The following is a 25,663-nucleotide window of genomic DNA, read 5'->3' on the forward strand; positions in this document are numbered from 1 at the left end:
ACCATATATATACTCCCTGCCTCCCCTCCACGCCCAGCTTCCCCTACTATGAGTATTCCACATAAGAGGGGTACATTTCTGCAACTGATGAGCCTACACTGACACATCATTATCACCCAAGTTCATATTTTACATTAGGGCTCACTCTTGGTGTGGTACCTTCTATGGTTTTGAACAAGTGTATAATGATGTATTCATTATTACGGTTTCATACAGAATAGTTTCACTGCCCTAAATATCCTCTGTGCTCTGCTTATTCATCCCACACCCCCCCGTCAATCTTTGGAGACCACTGATTTTTTTTTTTTTGAGTTTTATTTTTATTTAAGTAAGCCCTACATCTGACATGGGGCTTGAACTCACGCCTCTGAGATCCAGAGTCACATGCTCTTCTGACCAAGTCAGCCAAGCGCCCCTGGCAACCACGGATCTTTTTATTGTTGCCATAGTTTTGTCTTTTCCAAAATGTCATATAATTGGAATCGTAGAGTTTGTAGCCTTCTCAGATTGGCTTCTTTCACTTAGTAGTATGCATTTAAGGTACTTGCATATCTTCTCGTGTCTTGGTGGTTTCTTCTTTCTTAGCACAAATATTATTCCATTATCTGCGTGTACCACAGTTTGTTTATTCATTCACCTATTGAAGGACATCTTGGTTGCTTCCGACTTTTGGCAATTGTGAATAAAGCTGCTATAAAAATCTGTATGTAGGTTTTAGTGTGGATGTAAGTTTTCAGTTTTTTTGGGTGGATACCAAGGAGTGTGATTGCTGGATCAATATGAGAAGAGTATGTTTAGTTTTGTAAGAAACAGTTAAACTATCTTCAAAACTGGCTGCACTATTTTGTATTCCCGCCAGCAATGAATGAGAGTTCCTATTGCTCCACATCCTCAATAGCATTTTGTGTTGTCGGTGTTCTGGGTTTTGGCCTTTATAATAGGTGTGAAGTTGTTTTAATTTGCGGTTCCCTCATGACATGCGATGCTGAACATCTTTTCATACAATTAATTTTCATTTGTATAACTTCTTTGGTGAGATGTCTGTTCAGGTCTTTGGCTCATTTTTAATCAAGTTCTTTTCTTTTTCTTTTTTCTTTTTATTTTTTTAAAGATTTTATTTATTTATTTGATAGAGAGACAGCCAGCGAGAGAGGGAACACAAGCAGGGGGAGTGGGAGAGGAAGAAGCAGGCCCTCAGCAGGGAGCCTGATGTGGGGCTCCATCCCAGGACCCTGGGATCACGCCCTGAGCCGAAGGCAGACACTTAACGACTGAGCCACCCAGGCGCCCCTAATCAAGTTGTTTTCTTATTGTTGGTCTTAAGAGTTCTTTGTATATTTTTGGATAACAATTCTTTATCAGATATGTTTTTTGCAAATATTTTCTCCCAGTCTGTGCCTTGTATTCTCATTTTGTTCACCTATTATCTTTTGGCTTTCCTGATTTCTGATGAGAAATCAGCTTTTAATCTTGAGGATTCTTGGCATGTGAAGAGACTCTTCTTTTTTGCTGCTTTCAGGATTTTTTGTCTCTCTTTTGACAGTTTGATTGCGAATCTCTTTGAGTTTATCCTACTTGGAGTGTTTTGATCTTACCGGATGTGTAGATTTATGTTTGCCATCAAACTTGGGGAGATTTCAGCCATTATTTCTTCACGTATTCTTTTTCTCTCTTCTCTCCTTTTGGGATTCCCACGATGCATATGGTGGTATGCTTGATGGTATACCATGGGTCTTCATTTGTCTGCTTATTCTTTTTGCTCCTCAGATAGATAATCTCAATTGACCTACCTTCAAGGTTTCTGATTCTTTCTTCTGCCTAGTCAAATCTGTTGTTGAACCCCTCTAATGAATTCTTCATTTGAGTTATTGTAATTTTCAACCTCAGGGTATCAATTTTTTTTTAAGATTTTATGTTTAAGTAATCTCTACACCCAACGTGGGGCTCAAACTCACAACCCCAAGATCAAGGTTCACATGCTCTATTGGCTGAGCCAGCCAGTTGCCCCTGTTTGATTCCTTTTTATATTTTCTACCTTCTTATTGATATTCTCTATTTGGCAAGACATGATGCTTTCCTTTAGACGTGTTTTCTTTTAGCTATTTGAACATAGTTAAACTGGCTGATTTAAAGTCTTTGTCCAGTAAGTCAATGTCTGGGCTTCCTCAGGGACAGTTTTATATTAGTTGCTTTTTTCCCTGTGTATAGGCCATACTTTCTTCCTTCTTGCATTCCTTTGAGTGTGGGAGATGGGACTAAGTCAAGGTAAAATGCCACAAAGCTCATCATTATTAAGATGTAGCCATTTAAAAATTTGAGTATAGTTGATGGATGCAGGCATTTTTCTTAAAAAAAGTGCTCCCTAAGTTGCTTCAAATTTTTTATTACTGTCCAGAATTCTGAAGAAGTCGATTTTCACAGTTTTTGCTAGTTTTTAGTTGCTCTTATAGAAAGGTGGACTTTTGGCATGCCTTACTCAGTTATTTTCACTGACACCTGTCTTCTAAATCTTTAAAATCTGGCTTGCTTTATACTTGCAGCCCTACTCTTCCAATTAGCCACATTTCAAGTGATCAATAGCCAAATGGGGCTAGTAGCTACCATATTGGATAGTGCAGGCCTATAAGAATATATTCATCGTAGTTATTTAGAAAATATAAATGAGAAATAAGGTCTCTAATCTAATTGCTTTCTTGTACCCGGGACAGAATTGATTTCATAAGTACTTTATGAACCATAGATAGCAAATAATAACCACCACCTCTTAAGTACTTTACTTAATGCCAGATAACATTTGAAGACTTACATGTATTAATGCTTTTATTCTTTTCAAACATAATGGGGTAGGTATTGTTGTGCTTTAAGGATGCAGAAAATAAAACAGCAATAAGTTAAGCAACTTACCCAATATCTCACAGCTAAAAAGTGGCAGAGTCAGGATTCAAACCTTGAAAGTCTGGTTTAAGCCCATGCTGTTAACTACTACTCTATGCTACTTAGCAGACCTTAAAGAAGGAATTCAGAGAAAATTATTTTGACCAAAGGAGAACAGGGTGGGGAAGAAACACCCCTATGCAGAATATTAAAAACATAATAAAGCCCAAAACACACTTGCAAGAAAAAAACCTGTTTTATTGAGTGCTATATACCTGCACCTAGCATATTACTTGACACTTAATAAGCCGTGAATGTGTTTGTTGAATGAATGGATGACTCCTGCATATTTATACATTGTGCTAGTTCTTTAAAAATGTCTCACGCGAAGTCATTTTAAAGAGCAGAAACTGAAGCTCAGCCTGGAGTAATAATTTTCCCCCTTAACTGCTAGATGGTGCAGGGATTAGACTAGAGCCCGGTTCTCAAATTCTAGCTCCACTATAGCTTTTTCTGACACGAGAAAGGATCAAGAAGTCACAAAGGATAAAAGCTTGCACCATATCACACAATCATGCTTCATTTATGTGCATGTAGATTATGTGGTTGGAATGGGGAGAGAAGGTGTTTCAGCTGTGGTACTCTGGCTACCCTTTTCTCTTGCCCACTTAGGGAACAGACTTCTAAGAATGAAGATAAATAGGAAAGACAAGCGGGTTTTAGTGGGGAGAATGTGATCAGAAATATAGGCAGACACTATAAACAATTGTAACTGTCCTGGCAGCTAAAATCCTTGGTGATTTTGCCATCCCCAAGTCTCTAATTCACCACGGGGATCTGGAGAAATGAGAGAGGACTTCACTGAGCGAACATTTATTCAGCATTTACTATGTGGCAGTGGATAGTCCTACCTTAGATGAAGGTATATACATCAGTAAATAATGATATGATTGTATAAGCTACAGTAAGGCACATGTAGGGAAATATGCAAGGTACTTTAAGAGAAAAAAGGACAGAGCAGCAACTAACCTGGGAGGGTTAGAGAAAGCTTTTTAAAGGACCTGATTTTTGGACTGGATCTACAGCTGAGTTGTCGTAGAAGGAAAACAGTAATCCGTATAGAGGCATGAGCATAGATATATGCTTGGGCTGGAGTGAGGGTTACAAAGAGGGATGGCATTAGGAAGGCTGTTAAAGTGGTTAAATGGTGGATGGTCAAGAAGTTTAAACAGTCTTGTGGGGGTGGAGGCTTCTTGACACTGAAGAGAGCACAGGATTTTAAACAGATGAAGTAAGCAACTGAAACATTTACAACCCTTCTGGGTCCATACGAACATTGTTTTTCGCTTTCTGTACAGTATTTGAACATTACATGAAATATTCAGCTTTATTATAAAATATGCTTTGTGTGAGATGATTTTGCCCAACTGTAGGCTAAGGTAAGTGTTCCGAGTACATTGAAGGTAAGCTAGGTTAAACTATGACGCTCAGTAGGTGTATTACATGCATTTTTGACTTACAATATTTTCAGCTTATGATGGGTTTATTGGGATATGTAAATCCCAATCCCAAATTGAGGAAGATCTGTGTATTTTGTGTTATGTACTGTTTTATCTTCTTCATGAGATGCTGTTGATCAAGTTTCATAGGTTTTCCTAACTACTTTATATTTTCCCCAATGTTAGGAAAAATTTCAACCATTTGGAAATGTTGAAAAGCAAACATCCATTTACTACCTAGGTCCCACAATTAACATTTTGCTGTATTTGCTACATATCTATTCATCCCTCTTTCCATTCATCTTATTTTTTGATGCACTTCAGTGTAAGTTGAAGACATCAATGCATATCATTGATGTCTCTGTTGGCATGCATATCATTAACTAGAGTTCATGATTTGCTTAGGCTTCTTTGTGTGTGTGATTAAATAATCATGGAACTTAAGTAGGGCAGTCTCTGAGTTTTGACAAATGCATACACCTGTGCATCCCATGTTATGACACGGAACATCACTGCCAGCTTAGAAAGTCCCCTCATCTCCAGTTGTAGTTTCCTCTTCTCTCTTCCACAAAGCCAATCCTTGGTCTGATTTTTTCACTATAGGTTGGTTTTGCCTGTTCTAGAACTTTATATGGATTCTTAGTCTGTGCTCTTTCATGTCTGGCTTCTTTCACTCAGTAAAACGTTTCTGAGATTGACTCATGTTGTTTCATTAGTAGTTAATTTTCTTTTGCTGAGTATTAGCCCATTGTCTGCATACACCAGTTTTTCTCTCTTCTGCTGTTGGGCAACTACCCTGTTTCCAGTTTCTGGCAACAATGAATAAAACTGCTATAAATAGTCTAATACAAGTCTTTTTGTGGACATCTGCTTTCATTTCTCTTGGGTAAATACCAGAGTGGAATGGCTGGCTCAAAGAATAGGTGTGTTTAATTTTATAAGAAACTCCCAGGCCTTTTTCCAAAATGGTCGTTCCATTTTACACTTCCACTAGCCATGTTGCTTCATATCCTCTCTAACATTTGGTGTTGTCATTTAAATTTTAGTCATTCCAGTACAGAGCTAACTCACTGAGTAATTTTTAATGTTCGTTTCTCTACAACTAATGATGCTGAATACTTTATCATGTGCTTATTGGCATTCATATATTTTCTTTTGTAAGGTCATCTGTCTTTTCACTGTTGAGTTGTAGGAGTTTTTAATCTATTCTAAATATAAATTCTTTGTTGAAATGTATGTGTTCTGAATACTTCATCCTGGCCTGTGGCTTGTTTATTCATATTCTTAATGGTGTCTTGATGAACAAAAAGTTAGATATTTTTTGGAGTTCAGTTTATCAATATTTTTTCTTTTGTGGCTACTGCTTTCAAAGCCCTCTCCAAGAAACTTTTGCCTACCCACAAGCTGTGAAAATATTCTCGTATGTCTTCTTCTAAAAGCATACTAGTTTTGGCTTTTATGTTGTGGCCATGATCCAGCTCTAACTTTTATGTATGGTGTGAGGTAAGGTTCATTTTTTCTCATATAGATATCAAATTGTTACAGCATTATCTATTGAAAAGACTCCTTTCCCCACTGGGTTTCTTTGGTACCTTTGTAAAATATCAAACTACTTCATATTTAAGTTTATTTAACCACTTATAAAATGTTTTTACATATACTTTCTCTTAACATTCTGTCACTGGGAGTGGATATGTTTTCCTCATTTTACAGGTGAGAAAACCAATGCTCAGAGTAGTTCGAGAAGTTGTCCAAGGAGATACAGAGCTGGGGACTAGAACACAGAACCACTACTGAATCATTAAAAAAAAAAAAGTTTACATTTTAAACCTATTTTTTCTAATGGAAATATTACTAAATGGACACTTTTTCTGAAGGTGATGTAGTTAACAGAAATGAGTAAGAGTGTATTTTTCTATTTCTACACTGGTAGTAGTTTTAGACTGCCAGCCAAACACATGCTTCCTTTGTAGGCTTATGTATATCTAAACCAATTTTTACATTATGCATCTTTGTTTTAAAAGGGTAAAAAATTATAATGCTTGCTTTGCAAAATTTGGTAAGAATAGCTTTTAGCCAAAGTTGCTTGGCCTTTAGTTAAGATAAAGAATGTATTTCCCTCACCCTGATCTTAAAAAAAAAAAAAAAAGGCCTTACTCTGATTTTTTTGGAGAAATAAAGCAGTATTGAAAGGTACATATCATGAAGATAGATAGGTGGAAAAACTATAAGAAAACACAATAGCTACTCTTGTGTTTTTCTTTTTTCTTTCTCCCCTACTCTGTTATATACTCGAGCACCCAGCTTCTCTTCAAATGCTTGTACTACCTTCTTTTCCAATCTCATGGAAGCAATTTTCTGGCAGCCTTGATCATTTGCTGAGACTTGGCCAAACTCAATGTGCTAATTCTCCAGATCACCTATGCCCCCCCGCCCGAATTATCAGTCTTCTGTCCTTACCTCATTTGCCCAACTGTGACTCACAAATAAATGGCCTTTCTGGCTCACTACTCAGGGAAGAGCCACCTTTCCCCATGCACCTTTAAGAAGGCAACCTTATTAAAACTTTTACTAAACCTTAATAAAAATTAAAAAAAATTTAAGATAAAAAATATATTAAAAATATAATTACATTTTAGAGACATCACAAATAAAGTATCTACATCTGGTGAATTACATAGACTAAGGGTCACATGGGTATTTGAAGCCAACCTGGGGCCAGAGCTCATGTCTTCTTGATAACTTCATTATTCTTCTCTCATACTGCATGTCCTCCTCCGAATATCTGTTAAACCAGGATGCTATAAAGCAAGACTAGGTTAACTATTCCTCACTCCAAGATGCAAAAACTGAGGCTATAGTGGGGAATGCATAACAACCAGTCAGAGCCAGGTTTCCTGAGACCAAGTTTGTTGGGCTAGCTATTACCTTTCTTTTGTCCTTTATCAAAACAGAGAACTAAAAAAGGCGTCATAAACTCAAGGACAAAATACACATATCCCAAAGACTGTCTTTTATTACAAGAAAGTTATGTGATCTGTGTGCATGTTAAGTGCTACCAAATAGCATACTTTGGAATGTCCGTCTGACAATGACTGTCAGAAGTCTAGGTAGTAAGTGGTTCCTGATCAATAGTGTTGGGATAAGAAAGTTTCTCATCAGAAAGAGTAGAAAACGTTTACCAGTGTCCCTCTTACTTATTTAAGAGGAAGACATTCTGTAGTAGTTTTAATATGATAAAGATGCCCGACCATTCAAACTAATTGTTCTTGAGAGACAAAGTTGTAGGACTTACACTTCCTAATTTCGAAACTTACTCAAAGCTCCAATAATCGAAGCAGTCTGGACTGGTACAAGGATAGACATACAGAAAATGGAATGGAACTGAGAGTCCGGCAATTGAACCTTACATTTATGGCTGGTTGATTTTTGACAAGGGTGCCTAGAAAATTCAATAATGGAGAAAATAGTCTTTTCAATAAGGTGCTGGGACAACTGGGATAGCTGGATGCAAGAGAATTAATTTAGACTCTCTACCTCACATATATATAAAAATAAACTCAAAATGGATCAAAGATTAAAATGTAAGAGCAAAAACTATAAAACTCTCAAAAGAAAACACACGTGTCATTCCTTGTGATCTTGGATTAGGCAAATGATTTCTTAGATATGAAACCAAAAGCACAAACGACAAAAGAAAAAATAGACAAATTGGACTGCATACAAATTAAAAACATTTGTGCTTCAAGGGACACCAACAAGAAAGTAAAAACAACCCAGAGAATGGAAGAACATATTAGTAAATCATATACCTGATGAGACATATCTAGAATATATAAAGAACTCTTAGAAGTCAATAATGAAAGGACAAATCACTCAATTAAGAATGGGCAAGGGAGGGGCACCTGGGTGGCTCAGTCGGTTGAGTGTCTGACTCTTGGTTTCGGCTCAGGTCATGATCTTGGGGTCGTGAGATTAAGCCCCGTGCAGGGCTCCGTGCTCAGTGTGGAGTCTCCTTAAGATTCTCTCTCTCCCTCTGTTCTCCCCTAGCTTGCATGCTCTCTCTCTCTAAAATAATCTTTAAAAAGATAAAAATTATAAAAAATGGGCAATGGATACGAACAGATTTTTCTCCACAGAAAAAATTTAAATGGTCAAGAAGCACATAAAAAAGATGTTCCATATCATAAGCCATTGGGGAACTGCAAATCAAAACCATAATGAAATATCCCTTCCTACCCACCAAGATGGCTACAATCAGAGAGATAATAGCAAGCCCTGGGGATGGTGTGGAGAAATTGAACCCTCAAACCTTGTGATGAGAATGTAAAATGGTGCAGTCTCTTTAGAAAAAGTTTGGCAGTTTCTCAAAAAGTTAAACATTGGTTTACCGTGTCACCCAGCAATTCCACTCCTAGATATATACACCAAAGAACTGAAACCATAATCCACACAAAAAACTTGTACATGAATGTTCATAGCTACACTATTCGTAATAGCCAAAAAGTGCTAACAACCCAAATGTCCATCAACTGGTGAATGGATAAACAGAATCTGGTATATCTATACAATAAACTATTATCTGGCAAATTAAAAAAGTACTGATATACATTATAAGATAGGTGTGCCTTGAAAACATGCTAAGTGAAAGAAGCCAGACACAAAAGAACACACATTATATGACTCCACTTTTATGAATGTCCAGAATAGGCAAATCTATAGTGACAGAAAATAAATGACTTGTTGCCAGGGGATGGGGAGTGTGGTGAATTGGGAGATACAGTGTCTCTTTTGGGGGTGATAAAAACGGTGATGGATATACAATTTTGTGAATACACTAAAACCCAATGAACTGTATGAATTATATCTCTATAAAAAAAGAAAAAGACAAGTAAGCATAGCATACCTTAAAGTCTTCCTAAACATATAATAAACAAAAACTTGTACACTTTTCTATGGTTTGAATTCAGTTTTATAAATGTTACCTTTTTCTTTCTTTTCAAAAATTTTTACTTATTTATTTGAGAGAGAGAGCACATGTGTAAGCGGGGGGAGGAGCAGAGGAAGACTGAAAGAGAGGGGGAAAGGATCTCAAGCAAACTGCGCACGGAGCCTGACGCAGGGCTTGATCTTACCACCCTGAGCCAAAACCAAGAGTCAGAAGCTTAACTAACTAAGCCACCCAGACGCCCACCTTTTTCCTCTTCAACAATAATCATAATGATAAAAATAGCAGGTACTTATTAAGCACTTACTAGGCATGTAGCAAGCATTTTATACTTGGTATTCTCTCTCAAATCATCTCAGTAATCTTGTACGTGGAGTTATTATCCCATTTTATAGAAAGAAAATTGAAGATAAAAGAGGCAGAGTAATTTGCGCAAGGTTATATAAAGGTAATTAAGTCTGACTCCAGAGGTTCTGCTATGCAATTCTGTTTTCCTTAAAACAGTGACTTACTGGTCTCAAATACTAAGTTATTTTTCAATGTATTATGTTGTTCTTTCTATCACCATCATTGAGTTAGGTATCATTTCAAGGCCCAATATTAAATAATGAGCTTACTTCCTAAGTTTATTGAGCACAGAGCAAGGATAGAAAAAATTCCCATATGACAAGTTTTTATTTGTATCAAATCAGAGTATCATAGGTAAATATAAGATTATAATTTGAATATTGTAATATAACATAATTTGGCAAGTTATTTAATTATCCAAAGTTTATTACATGTTTGAGTATGTGCTAAAGAGATTATTTGGCATAACTTGGCAAGATATATATTTCTGTACCTTATTTGACCATTTTTCATTTATATATGTGGTACACATATACGTATGTATGCATATACACACATACATATATACATACATAAATTCCTAAATTAAATATACTTGTATAAAAAGCTGAAGATTGATGTGTTAGAATTAATTCCTGTTTAAAAATCTATAATATTAAATTGCATCTGCATTCAAAGCAGAAATGTAAAAAAAACTGATCAATTTGCTAAATACGCATGAATTTACAAAGTAATTGAAAATGAAATAAAAATTTCCATTGAAATGTTATATTCCCGTTTAATCAACATTTAAGTGGCACTATCAAACTATGGAAATAGACATTATTTTTTAGATTGTTGAGAGAATAAAGATTCTACTGAGCATTACTGTACTCCCTAAATTAAGAATGAATATTATTATAGTAGGAAAAGATGGCAGATAATTTTCTTCTTTATTAATATGGGAATTCTCAGGAAGCAATCAGGGCAGTGTCTATACTCCTGGGCTTGGGTTTCCTCCTTTTCTATCAGTGGAAGTCTGGCTTCTCAGGAAAAGTGCAGCCAGTCCGCCTAATTATGACGCTTGCGGCATAGTGGCCAGCACGGATGCATTCGGTCAGAGGCTTCTCAGAGACCAGTTGAGACAGAAAACCTGGAACACAGACAAACGGAAAAACATGAGTACTACATAACAGCATCAGAAAGGTCATATTGGGTCAGGCCAAAAAATAGTCTATGCACCGATCGCTTTCTTCAGTGTTTATAGTTAAGTGTTTAACCTCAAATGTTAGAGCGTTCTTCCCTCAAACATTATGAGCTTCCCTCAATATTTCTTTCAAAGAGCTCAAGCTGGGACATGACAACTTATCATGAAGTCACTCTAATCTTTGTATGCCTAAAGCATCATCATGCTTTCCTTTAGTTTTGAGATTAAGAGGTTGTGAGTAAGAAGTACTGGCCAACTAATATTACCTTGGGTTTTTACAGCTGAGAAGGTATTAGTTATCCCTCTCTCCAGCTCTCTGGATTCCTTATGTGTTGTTATTTCTAGCACACTGCTTTTGGACAAAATTCTATCATCTGGATGTCTCTCCAAGTACAGATGTAAGAGTTGAAGAGTTACAAAGGACCTTACATCTCCCTTTTACTCCCAGGAGTAACAGTGAAATGATTTCTATAGTCAAACATCATGGACCAGCTTGACATTAAATACATGTGATAAAGTAGAAAACAGTGTTGAGGACTTCTGTTTCTGACCAAGAGGAAATAAAAGGAACCACATTTATCCTTTCTCCAGAAACAACTAAAATAAAGACAAAGTAAATGAAACAATGTTTTTCAAATACTGTAAAAGATCCATGAAAGAAGAGAAACAAATGGGATAAACTGTAAAATTGCTCTAGCTTACCACCTAGAGAGAGTTACTAGGCTACAGCACAAGGAGCGACAACCTAGGCCGAGCTCAACAGTGTCACTCAGCTGAGGAGATGGATTGGGGAGTCAAAGTAGGACAAAATTAAACACGTAGGCAGGATGATCAGCAAGAAAGAGAGAGAAGACATAAATCACCAGTATTGGTAATAAAAGAGGTGATGTCACTATAGAATCTACATGCACTAAAAGAATAATAAAGAAACAATAACAACTTTGTGCCAATAGATTTGACAAGTTGATGAATTGGACAAATTCCTGGAAAGACACAAACTATCAAAGCTGAAGCTCAGGAAGAAATAGATAACACGATTAGCTTTGTACCTATTAAATATATTGACTTTACAGTTAAAAAGCTTCCCAAAAAGATAATTCCAGGTCCACGTGGTGTCACTGGTGAATTCTACCAAATATTTAAGGAGTAAAAATAGTATCAATGCTATACAAAAACCTCTTCAGAAAGCTGAAAACTGAAAATACTTCCCAAATTCCTTGAGGACAGCATTACTCTGACACCAAAATAAAAAAAGATGCAAATACTTTAAAGAAAATTTTAGCAAATCAAATCCAATAGTATATTTAAAAAGATAATAAATTATTATCAGATGGGGTTTATCCTAGGAATGCAAGGTTGGTTTGACATTCAAAAATTAATTAATGTAATTTGGCATAACTAACAAAACCATAAAGATCACCTAATGCAAGAAGAAAAAGCATCTGGAAAATTCAACATATATTTCTTTTTTTTTTTTTTAAGATTTTATTTATTTATTTAACAGAGATAGAGGAGACAGCCAGCGAGAGAGGGAACACAAGCAGGGGGAGTGGGAGAGGAAGAAGCAGGCTCATTTCGGAGGAGCCTGATGTGGGGCTCGATCCCACAACGCTGGGATCACACCCTGAGCCGAAGGCAGACGCTTAACTGCTGTGCCACCCAGGCGCCCCCTCAACATATATTTCTAATAGCAACTTCAAGCAACCTAGGAATAGAAGGGAACCTGCTCAACCTGATAAAGGGAACTTATAAAACTTACAGTTAAAATTATTCTTTTTTTTTTTTTTTAAAGATTTTATTTATTTATTTGACAGAGATAGAGACAGCCAGCGAGAGAGGGAACACAAGCAGGGGGAGTGGGAGAGGAAGAAGCAGGCTCATAGCGGAGGAGCCTGATGTGGGGCTCGATCCCATAACACTGGGATCACGCCCTGAGCTGAAGGCAGACGCTTAACCGCTGTGCCACCCAGGCACCCCATTAAAATTATTCTTAATGGTGGATGATGTAATGTTTTCCCTTTAAGATCAAGAACAAGACAAACATGTTTGTTCTTAAACACCGTACTGGACACTTTAGCCAGTGCAATAAGGCAAACAAAAGAAATAAACAAAAGGCATTAAGTGCTCACTTTGGCAGCACGTATACTAAAATTGGAATAATACAGACAAGATTAGCATGGCCCTTGCACAAAGTGACAAGCAAAGTCGTGAAATGTTTCCTATTTTAGAAAAAGGCATCAAGATGGAAAAAGAAGTAAAATTGTCTTTATATGCAGATGGTATGTCTATGGTTCTCCATGTTGGATAATTTTGCTCCCCCCACTGCCCCAGGACATTTGGCAATGTCTGGCAATTTTTGGTTTTCATAACTGGGGCAGAGGGTGCTATTGGCATCTAGTGAGTAGAGTGAGGGATGCTGCTAAAAATCTTACAATGTCTATAATCTGAGATCGAGAAATCACTGGTCTTTGTAAAATATCCTATGGAATCTAGAAAAAAGTTACTAGAACTAGGAAGTGACCTTAGTAAAGTTGCAGGATACAAGAGCACTATACAAAAATCAATTGAATTTTCATACCATATACACATCATACTGTGTGTATATATAGCAACTGTATATATTAGCAACAGTTAGAAATTGATATTAAAAATACCTTGTACCATACCATCAAATATGTGTAATACATGATAAAAGTGTAAGACCTACACACTGAAAATGACAAAACGATCCTGAAAAAAGCAGTAAAAGAAACCTACAAAAATGGGGAGATAGAAAGTGTTCACAGTCCAGAAGATTCAATATTGTTAACAGCTCTAAGAAAATTTTCTGTGGATTTAATGTAATACCAATCAAAATTCCAGCAGGCTTTTCTTTTTTTTAAAAGATTTTATTTATTTATTTGTCAGAGAAAGAGAGAGAAACACAAACAGGGAGCAGCAGGCAGAGGGAGAAGCAGGCTCCCCACTGAGCAAGAAGCCCAATGTGGGACTTGATCCCAGGACCCTGGGATCATGACCTGAGCTGAAGGCAGATGCTTAACCAACTGAGCCATCCAGGTGTCCCTCCAGCAGGCTTTTCATATAGAAACTGAGAAGCTGATTCCAATACTAATGTGGAAATGAAAAAGACTAAGATTAGTCAAACATACCTTTGAAAAACAAGACTACCTGAGTTAAAACTTATTATAGAACTAAAATAATCAAGACACTACACTATTGGCATAAAGAAAAACAAGTAGGTGAATGCAACTGCACAGTCCAGAAATAAACCTACTTCTGTATCAATTGATTTTTGACAGAAGTATCAAAGCAATCCAGTGGGAGAAGAGATAATCTTTTAAACAAATGGTCTTAGAACAGCTGGATGGCATATTTGAAAAAACAAACAAACCACTTCAACCCTTACCTCACATCACCTACAGAAATAACTTGAAATGCTTCGCAAATCTAAATATAAGAGCTAAAACTATAAACTTTCAAGAAGGAAACACAGAAAATCTTAGTGACTTTGAATTTGCCAAAAATCTCTTGAGTAAGACATAAAAAGTACAACCTTTTATGGAGGAAAAAAATAACTGGACTTTGCCAAATTAAATACTTCTACACCTCAATAAGAAAGAACCCAATAAAAAATGGGTTCAAAAGAGTTGAACTAACATTTTAGTAAAGAAGATAAACAAATGCCAAATAAGCTCAGGAAAAGATGTTCAATACCATTATTCATTAGAGAAATGCAAATTAAAATCACAATTAGATACTACTGCCAACCCACTAGAATGGCTAAAATTAAAAAGACTGACCATAACAAGTGTTGACAAGGGTGTGGGTGATTTGAAACTCTCATATACTGATAGTGGGAATATGAAATGATAATACCACTTTGAAAACCATATGTCAGCGTCTTAAAAAGTCAAACATACAATTACCATATGACCCAGTCATTCTATTTCTAGGCATTTAATTCAAGGTAAATGAAAGCATATATTCACACCAAAGGCTTGTAGTGAATGTTCACAACAGCTTATTTATAATGATCCAAATGTGGATGAGAAGAGGAAGGAAGCCAGGATTACAAAACAGCACCAGAATAGTAGATATGTCTACACTGATGGTTTCATGGATGTATGCATGCCTATGTTAACATTTGCAAAATTGTACACTTTAAATATGTGCAGTTTATTGTATATCAGTTATAGTAAAATAAAACTATAAAAGAAGAAAAAAGGGAAAAAGTGTTGTAGTTACAAATAAGACAGGTCAAGAACAGAAGAATCTGGGGCTACTTTCCCTCCAGGGGAAACGTGAGCTGCTTAGCAGCACTCAAATACTCAGAAGAACAGATAATGAGAAACTGTTCTGTAGCCAGACTTCCAGGCTGTTCCCTAGGCCCTGGCAGCCTGCTGGGGGTGAAGATTAATTGAGAAGCTATGGTATAATGACCTGTAGAGAGCATTATAAGAGATTTACGTCCTTTCTTCTCTACCATTCTGACCACACAAGCTTTTTCCCTGTCAGATTTGGGGAATGCTCTGTATCTAGTAAAATAAGTATTCCCAACCAAAGAATAAAATTAATTTGGTTAATGGAGTGATATATTTTGAAGACATTTGCTTAGAATGTGAAATCACTCCCTCAAGAGGTTTAGTACGAGTATTTGATCACTGAGTTTTCAGGTAACAGTCAAAGGTCAATATTAACTTTCAGCCAAACTGTGAGACTAAAATGCTCAGCCCACACAGTGAATGGAGCAGACGCCAAATTCAGAGTCAGATCAGCTTACAGTGGAAACACGTCTATGAGAAGCCTTATATGCAACATCTGTTTTCCTCATTCCTTCTGGTATGATCTTTGTGAGAAAAGGAAAAGCTTATGTTTATGAAATATTTTTGTGAAGCTAAGTGCCAGCATCCTCTAAGAGAAGAGCTAGTTGATGTCTGAAGTGAAGTACTCTGAAGAGACATTTGCTTTGACAAGTGGAAAGCCTGAATGCAGAAAAAAGCTAAGACCTTTGCCCTAGGAGAATAACAGTTTTCAATAATCTATTTTGAAAAACCAACTGAGACAAACTACAGGGTTATACAATCAATTGTAAGTGGAACCTTCATAAAGTAGCTGATGTGAATCTTAGAAGTTGTGTAAAATGGTTTAAACAAAGGGAGCTTATATTTTAAGAATCCTAGGGAATCCTATTATAACACGAATAAACATTCTAAGATAATTTTTTATTGTGTAAAAGATATATAACCTAGTTTACCATTTTAACCATTTTTAAGTGTGCAATTCATGGCATTAAGATCATTTTGTGAAGTTGTGTAATTGTCACTTTCATCAATTTCCAGAACTTTTTCCTCGCTTCAACAGAAACCCCAAATTCTTTAAACAATAACTCTATTCCTCCATACTTCTGGCCTCTGGCAACTGCTACTCTACTTTCTGTCTCTATGAATTTGCCTGTTCTAGGTACCTCATATGAGTGGGATCACACAATAGTTGTCCTTTTGTATCTGGCTTATTTGAGTTACTGTAATGTTTCCCAACATAATAGAATTTTTAATTATTAGCTGACCAAAAGTGTATTTTAAATAAAATGCTTTATTTGGAAATAATTTCAAATTCACAGAAAAGTTGCAGGAATAAAAATAATGTGAAAAACACCCACATATCCTTTACCCAGATGCACTTATTGTTAACATTTCCTCCTTTTGTGCACATAGACTCTCCCTTTCTACAGGTTTTTGCTGTATTTGAGAACAAGTTGCATTTATCATGCTTCTTTACCTTTAAATACAGCAGGGCTTCTTTCCTGAGAATAAGACTATTCTCTTAAATATCCACAGTTATTAACTTCAGTAACACTGTTAGAATACCGTTATCTAATTTCACTCTCCATATCCCAGTTTTGACAATGATCCAATAATCCAATAATTTTTTAAGACTTTATTTTTAAGTAATCTCTACACCCAACATGGGGCTTGAACTCACAATTCTGAGATCAAGAGTCACATGCTCTACTGCCTGAGCCAGATAGGCACTCCCAAATAATGTACTTTATAGCACTTTTTTTTTCCCCTTTCAGGATAGAATCCAGTGTAGGATTTGTTATGTTTTTGGTCTTCTATACTTTTGAACATCCCTCAGACTTTCTTTGACTTTTGTGACAGGGACATTTTTGAAGCATATAGTCTTCCCCTAATTCCTATTTATCAGAGTGATTCTCATTTGGGTTTGTCTGATATTTCCTCATATTTAAGTCAGATTATGCACTTATGGCCAGAATACTAGAAAAATTACGTTGTGTCCTTCTCAGGGTATCACATTTAGAGGTACATTATGTCTAGTTGCTAATCACTGGCGATGTTCATTTTGATCACCTGGACATAGTTTCCAGTGCTTCGCAGTCACAAAGAATGCCAAAATGGATAACTTTTTGCATATATGTCTTTGTATTATTGAGGGGTGATGTATCTTCAGGATAAATTTCTGGATGTAGAACTTTTGAGCTGAAGAGTAGATAAATAAGTAGTTCTGTTAGATATTGCCAAATCCCCTTTCATAGAAGTTGAACGACTTTGTATTTCCACTAGTAATGTTTAAGAGTGCTTGTTTCCCCATAACCTCACCAACAGCGTGTACTGTCAGGCTTTTGAATTTTTGCCAATGGGTCAGAAACGGTATCTCAATGTAATTTTAATTTGCATTTCTCTTATTATGAGTGAGGCCGAACATTTTATATGTTTGAAGAACAAATCTGGTTTGTTCTTATCTTTCACCTATTCTAAAGGATTTTTGGTCTTCCTCTATTTTTAAAAGTTATTTGCATTTTGGGGGTATTACTCTAATAAATTAAGTAGGGAAAAATATCAACAGTAGCAATATGCTATTAATATATACAAATACTATGTCAGCAAGGAAACAAAGTGATTGTTCATATCTTATTCACTGAATGTGAATTTTAAAGAGTGTGGTTGGCACACACTATAACAGATAAGTAAGGCTTGCAGATATATATCAAAAAAGAAGTTTGCTCTCTTTTAGTGAAGGTTTTGGGTCTATCAGGAATTCAACAAGAAAAATCTTAAATGACTGACTTGGCATGTGTGCTCAACATGAAAAAATCCTCTAGGAGACCTTTTCGTTGATGCTTTCCTCCTGGTTCTTATATTCCTCATCAGTACATTATCTTAAAAACAAAGGGTAAGGTACTGTATATATGCCTTCCAACATAGTCAAGAGAACAGAAACAGGAGGCATAAAACTGGAGAAGAAACATCAACATAGGTTTTCAATCGGGAACTCATATGCTGAGCCAGCTGTTGCCTTTCTACTTTGGTTCCTTCTCTCTGGGATCTGAAGAACTCCTTTCTAATCCTTCTACCAATAGGCTTATCCTATGGCCTCTCTGACTTTTCTGAAATTTAGGTCATGTCATGGACCTTAGGTCTCAAGCTGTTGAAGCATATGGTGGGTGAAGGCTTCTCACTGACAATGAATTTGGTTCCTGGGCTAGTGTTGGCTGGCTCTGAATCTTGGAACAATCACAGATCCAGAGGTATCAGAATAAACCTCTGTCCATTAGCAATCAGTCTAGCTTATTACCTTCTGGTTACTTTCATTTGGATTTTTCTTTTACTGATGTTAAGGAGAGTGATCATTTTTAGCATAACTGAATACAGTATCTGAGATGAGACCTGAAATATATATATATATATATATATATATATATATATATATATATATATATTTATTTATTTATTAATTATATGTTAGTCACCATACAGCACATCATCAATTTTTGATGTAGTGTTCCATGATTCACTGAAACATGTATTTAAACGATTCAGAGAGGAGGTGCTAGGCTAGTTTCCTCAAAGCACATGTAGAGGTGGGATGGCTGGTGTGGACAAAAGACAATATAATTTCCTGACTTAATATGTCTATTTTATGTAGTTACTGTATAAGAGATATAATACCCAGAATTTTTTCAGTGTGATTTACAGAAAAGTGAGAAATATGTCAGGAGGTATGAAAGCCTTAATCAAGACACTTAAGAGCTAGGGATATTTATGAAGAAATGAACAAAGTCTGTAAGTCAATTTTTTTCTTTTCCATATATCGTTCCTTCACCAATAGTTTTCACGGTGGGTGGAGCTAAAAGTCAGTAGACTCTATTATTGTTCATTCAACAATTCACAACAAAAAGAATGACTTAGCTTTTCTGGTTGTCCTCACATAAGAAAGCTGTGCCACACAGATTTTACGAACTTGGAAGAATTAAGGTTTTGTTGTTGTTTGTTTGTTTTGATTACTGATTCAGTTTCATTGCTAGTAACTGGGTCTGTTCAAATTTTCGATTTCTTCCTGATTCAGTTTTGGAAAGTTATATGTTTCCAGGAATTTATCCATTTCTTCTAGGTTGTCCAACTGGCATCTAAGTTTTCATAATAGTCTCTCATAATTGTTTGTATTTCTGTGGTGTTGGCTGTTGTTCCTCCTTCATTTCTGATTTTATTTAGTGAGTCCTCTCTCTTTTTTTCTTGATGAGTCTAGCTAAGAGTTTATCAATTTTGTTGATCTTTTCAAAGGACAAGCTTCTGATTTCATTGATCTGTTCTATTGTTTTTTAAATTTCTATTTCATTTATTTCTGCTCTAATCTTTATTATTTCCTTCCTTCTACTGGTTTTGGGCTTTGTTCTTTATTCTCTAGCTTCTTCAGGTATAAGGTTAGGTTGTTTATTTGAGATTTTTCTTCTCTTGGTTCTTGAGGTAGGCCTGTATCACTATAATCTTCCCTCTTAGAACAGCTTTTGCTGCATCCGAAAGAGTTTGGACCATTGTGTTTTCATTTTCATTTGTACCATGTATTTTTTGATTTCCTCTTTGATTTCTTGGTTGATCCATTCATTGTTTAGTAGCATGTTATTTAGCCTCCACGTATTTGTGTTCTTTCCAGACTTTTTCTTGTGTTTAATAAAGAAAAGATAAACAAAGGAATCTAAGCATAGCACTAAAAAAAGCCATCGAACTACAAGGGAAGAGAACAAGAAAAGAAGAAAGGAGCAGAGAGGAAGTACAAAAACAACCAGAAAACAAGTAACAAAATGGCAATAAGTAACTTACGTATCAATAAGTACTTCGAATGTAAATGGACTAAATGCTCTAGTCAAAGACAGGGTGATTGAATGGATGAAAAAATAAGACCTGTGTATATGCTGCTGACAAGAGACTCACTTCAGACCTAAAAACACATGCAGACTGGAAGTGAAAGGATGGAAAAATATTTACCACGCATATGGAAGCAAAAAGAAAGCAGGGGTAGAAATACTTACACTGGACAAAATAGACTTTATTTATTTATCTTTTAAGTAGGCTCCATGGCCAGCATGGAGCCCAACGTAGGGCTTGAAGTCATGAGCCTGAGACCAAGACCTGAATTGAGATCAAGAGTCAGACACTCAACTGACTGAGCCACCCAGGTGTCCTGGGCAAAACAGACTTTAAAACAAAGACTGTTAAGAGAGACAGAGAAGGACACTACATAAAAGAAACAATTCAACAAGAGGATATAACATCCATAGAGATCTATGCACCCAATATGGGAGCACCTAAATACATAAAGCAACTATTAATAGACACAAAGGAAGAAAGTGATAGTAATACAGTAACAATAGGGGACTTTAGCACCCCATTTACATCAATGGATAGATCATCCAGAGAGAAAAATCAACAAGGAAACAATGCCTTTGAATGACACATTGGACCTGATGGATATCACATATATACAGAACATTCTTTCCAAAAACAGCAGAATACACATTCTTTTCACGTGTACATGGAACATTCTCCAGAATAGATCATATGTTAGGCCACAAAACAAGTCTCAATAAAGACAAAAGATCAAAATCATATATCATGCATCTTTTCTGAACACAATGGAAGAATGAAATTGAATAATTCACCTTTTACAAGTGTTAGCATCTTGTATTAGTCTCAAATTGTTTCTCCAACAATACTGCATAAGTACGTATCAGTGATTATCTCTTTCCTACATAGTCTCCAAAGCCTTTTAATATATAGTAGACCACAATATGTATATGAGAGTAAAACATCTGAAAGTATTTTTAGAATATATATAATTTTCTTTAAAAATCACATTTTATGCTAAATTTAAATTTTTATACGTTTAGATAGTATAGTACTTTGTTTACTTGACAATACAGACAAATGTATATGTGCTTGAAGTAGTTTTTTTTTTTTTTAAAGATTTTATTTATTTATTTGACAGAGATAGAGACAGCCAGCAAGAGAGGGAACACAAGCAGGGGGAGTGGGAGAGGAAGAAGCAGGCTCCCAGCGGAGGAGCCTGATGTGGGGCTCGATCCCAGAACACCGGGATCACGCCCTGAGCTGAAGGCAGACACTTAACGACTGAGCCACCCAGGCGCCCCTTGAAGTAGTTTTTAAGCCATATAATTTAAAGGTCAGAGAAAATTAACAAGGTGAAATAGAGTAATACCTCAGGTATAAGACTTGAAGCAATAGCTGCCATGGTCATGCATATTACACTTTCAATGACCACCCCTCAGAACTTCACTGAGAGCCTGTTTAGTTCAAGAAAGCAAGGGGAAAATTTTTTTTCCTGATTGCAAAAGTAATAACCAATAAGTGTAAAAAAAGTGGAAAAAAGTAGTAAAACAGTAGAATTAAGAAGTAAATAAAACACACGTAGTCCCATTATAAAGAATAATCAGTGCCATATAGCATGGAGATACTAACAAGAGCTGTAAGACTAAGAAAAAAAATTAGAAAGTGTAAAAAATGAAATAAATTTGCCATTATTTTCAGTTAAGAGAACTGTATATAGAAAACCTCAAATAATCTATAAATTGTTGGACTTAAGGGACTTTGGAAAGATTGCTGGATATAACAGAAATATACCAAAGTCAATTATTCATATACATGTCAGCAATTATTCATATATATATGTATCAGAAGACAAAAGAAATTTGAGAAAAGATATAAAAGCAACATAAATTATGCCAGTCTCTAATGAAAATTATAAATCCTTATCAAGCAACATTATAAAGGACCTAAATAAATAGAGAGATGTGCCAGGTTCTTGGATAAGAAGATTCATTAATGCAAAATCAAAGTCTCAACAAGGTTTTGGGGAACTGACAAGTTGATCCTAAAATCTGTATGAAAAACAAAGAATCAAGAAGAGCCAAACATTCCTGCTGAAGAAAAACAAGGTAGGAAAGACCAAATCCAACACTTAGAAAACTATAATAATAAATACAGTGTAGTATTAGCATAGGTATAGATAAATAGTGCAAAGGAAAAGAAAAGATAGTTCTGAAATGGGCCTATGCAAATGTGGAAATCTGAGCTTCAAAGGAATTAGCATTGTGAATCCATGGTGAAAGGGTCGTTTATTAGAAAATAGCGTTTAGGCAACTAGTTTTTGATTTGGCAAAATAAAATTACCTTATTCCACATTAAAAAAATCCAGATGTATCAAGGAATGAAATGTGAATGGCAAAACTAAGACTTTTAGAAGAAAATAAAGAATATACTAATGTTGTAGACGGAAGGATTTCTTAAACAAGACACAAAAAGCACAAACTAACTCCAAAGTAAAAGAATAAAAAATCCAACTATGCTGAAATGAAAACTTCTGTTTCTCCAAAGACACCTTAAAGAGAAGGGAAAAAATCAAATTTGTTTTCCGGATTCTAATATCTAATTGGTATTAATCACACATATGTGTCTCGATATCATACTTTAAATATTGTCATGTAACCTTTTTTCACTTAATATATTATCTAAACAATGTGATACCATTTTTCACCTGAGAGATTAGTAAAGATAAAAATAGTTAATACACTGTATTATCAAAGAGAGTGAACATAATTATATACTGGAGGGTAAGTTAGCACTCTTTTTGAAAGGCACTTAGGCAATATCTACCAAAACTGTAAGTGTACAGGGGTGCCTGACTGGCTCAGTTGGAAGAGCGTCCGACTTCTGATCCTGGGGTGGTAAGTTCGAGCCCCACACAGGATGTAAAGATTTCTTTTTTTTTTAAAAAAGATTTTATTTATTTATTCGACAGAGATAGACAGCCAGCGAGAGAGGGAACACAAGCAGGGGGAGTGGGAGAGGAAGAAGCAGGCTCATAGCAGAAGAGCCTGATGTGGGGCTCGATCCCATCACGCCGGGATCACGCCCTGAGCCGAAGGCAGACGCTTAACCGCTGTGCCACCCAGGCGCCCCAGGATGTAAAGATTTCTTAAATAAATAAACTTAAAAAAACAAAACCAAAAAACTTTAAGTGCACAAAGTTCAAGCTCAGCAATTCTTCTAAGAATTGGAAATGACCTCTAAACTACATATATGCATATATGTGTACAAAGGCATAAGTAGAAGGACACTTACTGCAGCATTGTTTGTAATAAAAAAGACCAACTTAATATTAATACTGTACTATATCTAATATACAGAACATATTAAAGTATCCTTGCTTGACACAGTAATATCCTTTATAGAATTTTTTTCCTGCTTCAGAATCTAATCCAGGATCACAGTTCCATTTAGTTATCATGTTCCTTTAGTCTCTTTTAATCTAGAAAAGTACCCCCTCCCATTCAGCAGTTTAAAACTGGCATTTTTAAAGAGTCCAGCTAAGTTGCTTTGCATAATATCCCTCAATTTGGGTTTGTCTAATGTTTCTTCATGGTTACATTCAGGTTTAACAAGTTTGGAAGGGGTATCACAGAAATGATGTCGTGTCCTTCTTAGGGTATTTCACTGGGGGTACATGGTGTTGATTTGTTCCATCCTTGGTGATGTTAAGTTTGATCACTTGGCAAAGGTAGTATCAACCATATTTCTTCTTAAAAATGTTGTATGATTTATGTTAAAAAAAAATCCATCAATTTGAAGAGGGGAGTGGTTAAATCCATGGAATGGAATAATATAAAGCAGTTAGCCAGAATGAGGTAGATCTTCATGTGCTGCTATGAAACAATGTCCAAGATAGGAGTAAATGAAAGACCAAGGGTATAGAACAGTAAGCACAGTATATAGTATTCTCATTTGATAAAAACTGGGATATTAATACATACACAAACTTCACACGTGCAGGATATTTCTGGATGGATTTAATAGAAACTAGCAAAGAAAGCTGCCTCAAGGAGGGGAATTAGAGGACTGGGGTAGGACCAATGTCTACTTTTCATTGTATCTACTACTTCTACTATATGCATATATCCTTTTTATACTGTTGTATTTTCTACTTATTTTATTATTTCTGCAATAAAAAGTATATTATTTTCCCATATTTTTAAATATTCCTAGAGACAATGCTTTTTAAATGTGGATATAGCGTAATTTACTTAATCCTAGTATTGGGTATTTAGGTTGTTTCTTTTTCTTTCTTTCTTTCTTTCTTTCTTTTCTTTCTTTCTTTTTACTATAAATAAACTGTCATGAATATCTCTATGAAATTCTTACAGCATTAATTATTGTGCACATTTTTAATTTCCTTAGGATAAATTTCCTTAAGGGTAATTAATAATTTTTCAGGCTTTACATACATATTGCCAAATTTCTTTTCAAAAAGATCTTATTAATGTACACTCCCAAAAGCATTCTTGCTATTAAAAATTCTGTTCAATAATTTGAAAAGTTAAAGGCAGAATCTTGTTTTACTTTAGTTATTTGCTTATTAGGGATATTGAAAACTTTTTTGTTTATATGCCTAATAGCCATTTGTATTTCTTTTTATAAACTGAAGGCAACTTTTACCCATTTTTCTGTTGGAATACTTCTCTTCTTTTATTGATTTTTAAGAGATTCCCAGTTTGTCTACTATATATGTTGCAAATACTTTTCCTTACTTTGTCATTTGTCTTTTATTTTTATTGTGATATAGATTAACCTTTTCTTTAGTAAATTGTCCACTGAATTTAGGCTGAGAAAGGTCTTCCACACCATGAGATTAGATAAATATTAGACTACGTTTTAATTCATTTGGGGTCATTTAACTCTTTATTCCATCTGAAAATTCTTTCAGTATAATGATTGGTAGAGATCAACCTTTGTTTTTTCCAAAAAGTTGTATTTTTGTTTCATTACCATGCCTTAAGTAATCCATCCTGCTCTAGTTGTTCTTAAACATTTTATTTGGAAATAATTTTAGATTCTCAGAAGAATTGCAAAGATAGTACAGAGTGCTATTGTACCCACCCTGTACCCATTTTTAGTTTTTTGTCAGATCCACGGAACACACTTTAGAAACCTTTTTTTCTTTCTTTACTTTTTTTTTTGAGAGACAGAGAAAGCATGTGCATGAGTGGGGGTGGGGTGGGTGGAGGGAGCAGAGGGAGAGAGAGAGAATCTTAAGTAGGCTCCACACTCAGCATAGAGCCTGATGAGAGGCTCGATCTCATGACCCTGAGATCATGACCTCAGCTGAAATCAAGAGTCAGATGCTTAACTGACTGAGCCACCCAGGCGCCCTCACTTTAGAAACATTTTTATTCAAAATAATAAAAAGGCAAAAATTTTATGTGTGTCTAAAAATACAACATTATCATTTCCAGATTTCAAAGATGATTTTTTTAATTATTTGCTCTTCTCATCTCCTAAATATTCTATAATAAGCAATATTACTTTATAATCCAAAAAAAGCCAATAAAAGTTATTTTAAACAATAACATGGGGATATTTAACTATTCAGATAAATAGTTAAGAATAACTCATTCAAGAATTTCAGCTAAGGATGTTTTGTTCTAACGGTTTTCCA

General features: G+C 35.5%; 1 protein-coding gene and 1 non-coding gene across 8 annotated transcripts in view; one reads left to right on the forward strand and one right to left on the reverse strand.

Annotated features, from left to right (window-relative positions):
• Positions 1-9,977: 9,977 nt before the first annotated feature.
• ADK (adenosine kinase) overlaps positions 9,978-25,663 on the reverse strand; it is a 518,384-nt gene continuing 502,698 nt past the window's right edge. For all 7 annotated transcript variants that reach the window (XM_026504506.4, XM_057308800.1, XM_026504502.4 and 4 more), the window contains one exon: positions 9,978-10,801. In XM_026504506.4, the coding sequence (XP_026360291.1) occupies positions 10,677-10,801 (125 nt within the window). In that variant the 3' untranslated portion in view covers positions 9,978-10,676. The remainder of the gene's footprint in view (positions 10,802-25,663) is intronic.
• LOC113259297 (U6 spliceosomal RNA) lies at positions 12,977-13,082 on the forward strand. Its single transcript, XR_003317545.1, has one exon. It is a non-coding gene; the product is annotated as a U6 spliceosomal RNA (small nuclear RNA).

Source organism: Ursus arctos, unplaced genomic scaffold, assembly GCF_023065955.2.
Source record: "Ursus arctos isolate Adak ecotype North America unplaced genomic scaffold, UrsArc2.0 scaffold_7, whole genome shotgun sequence".
Classification (NCBI taxonomy): Eukaryota; Metazoa; Chordata; class Mammalia; order Carnivora; family Ursidae; genus Ursus; species Ursus arctos.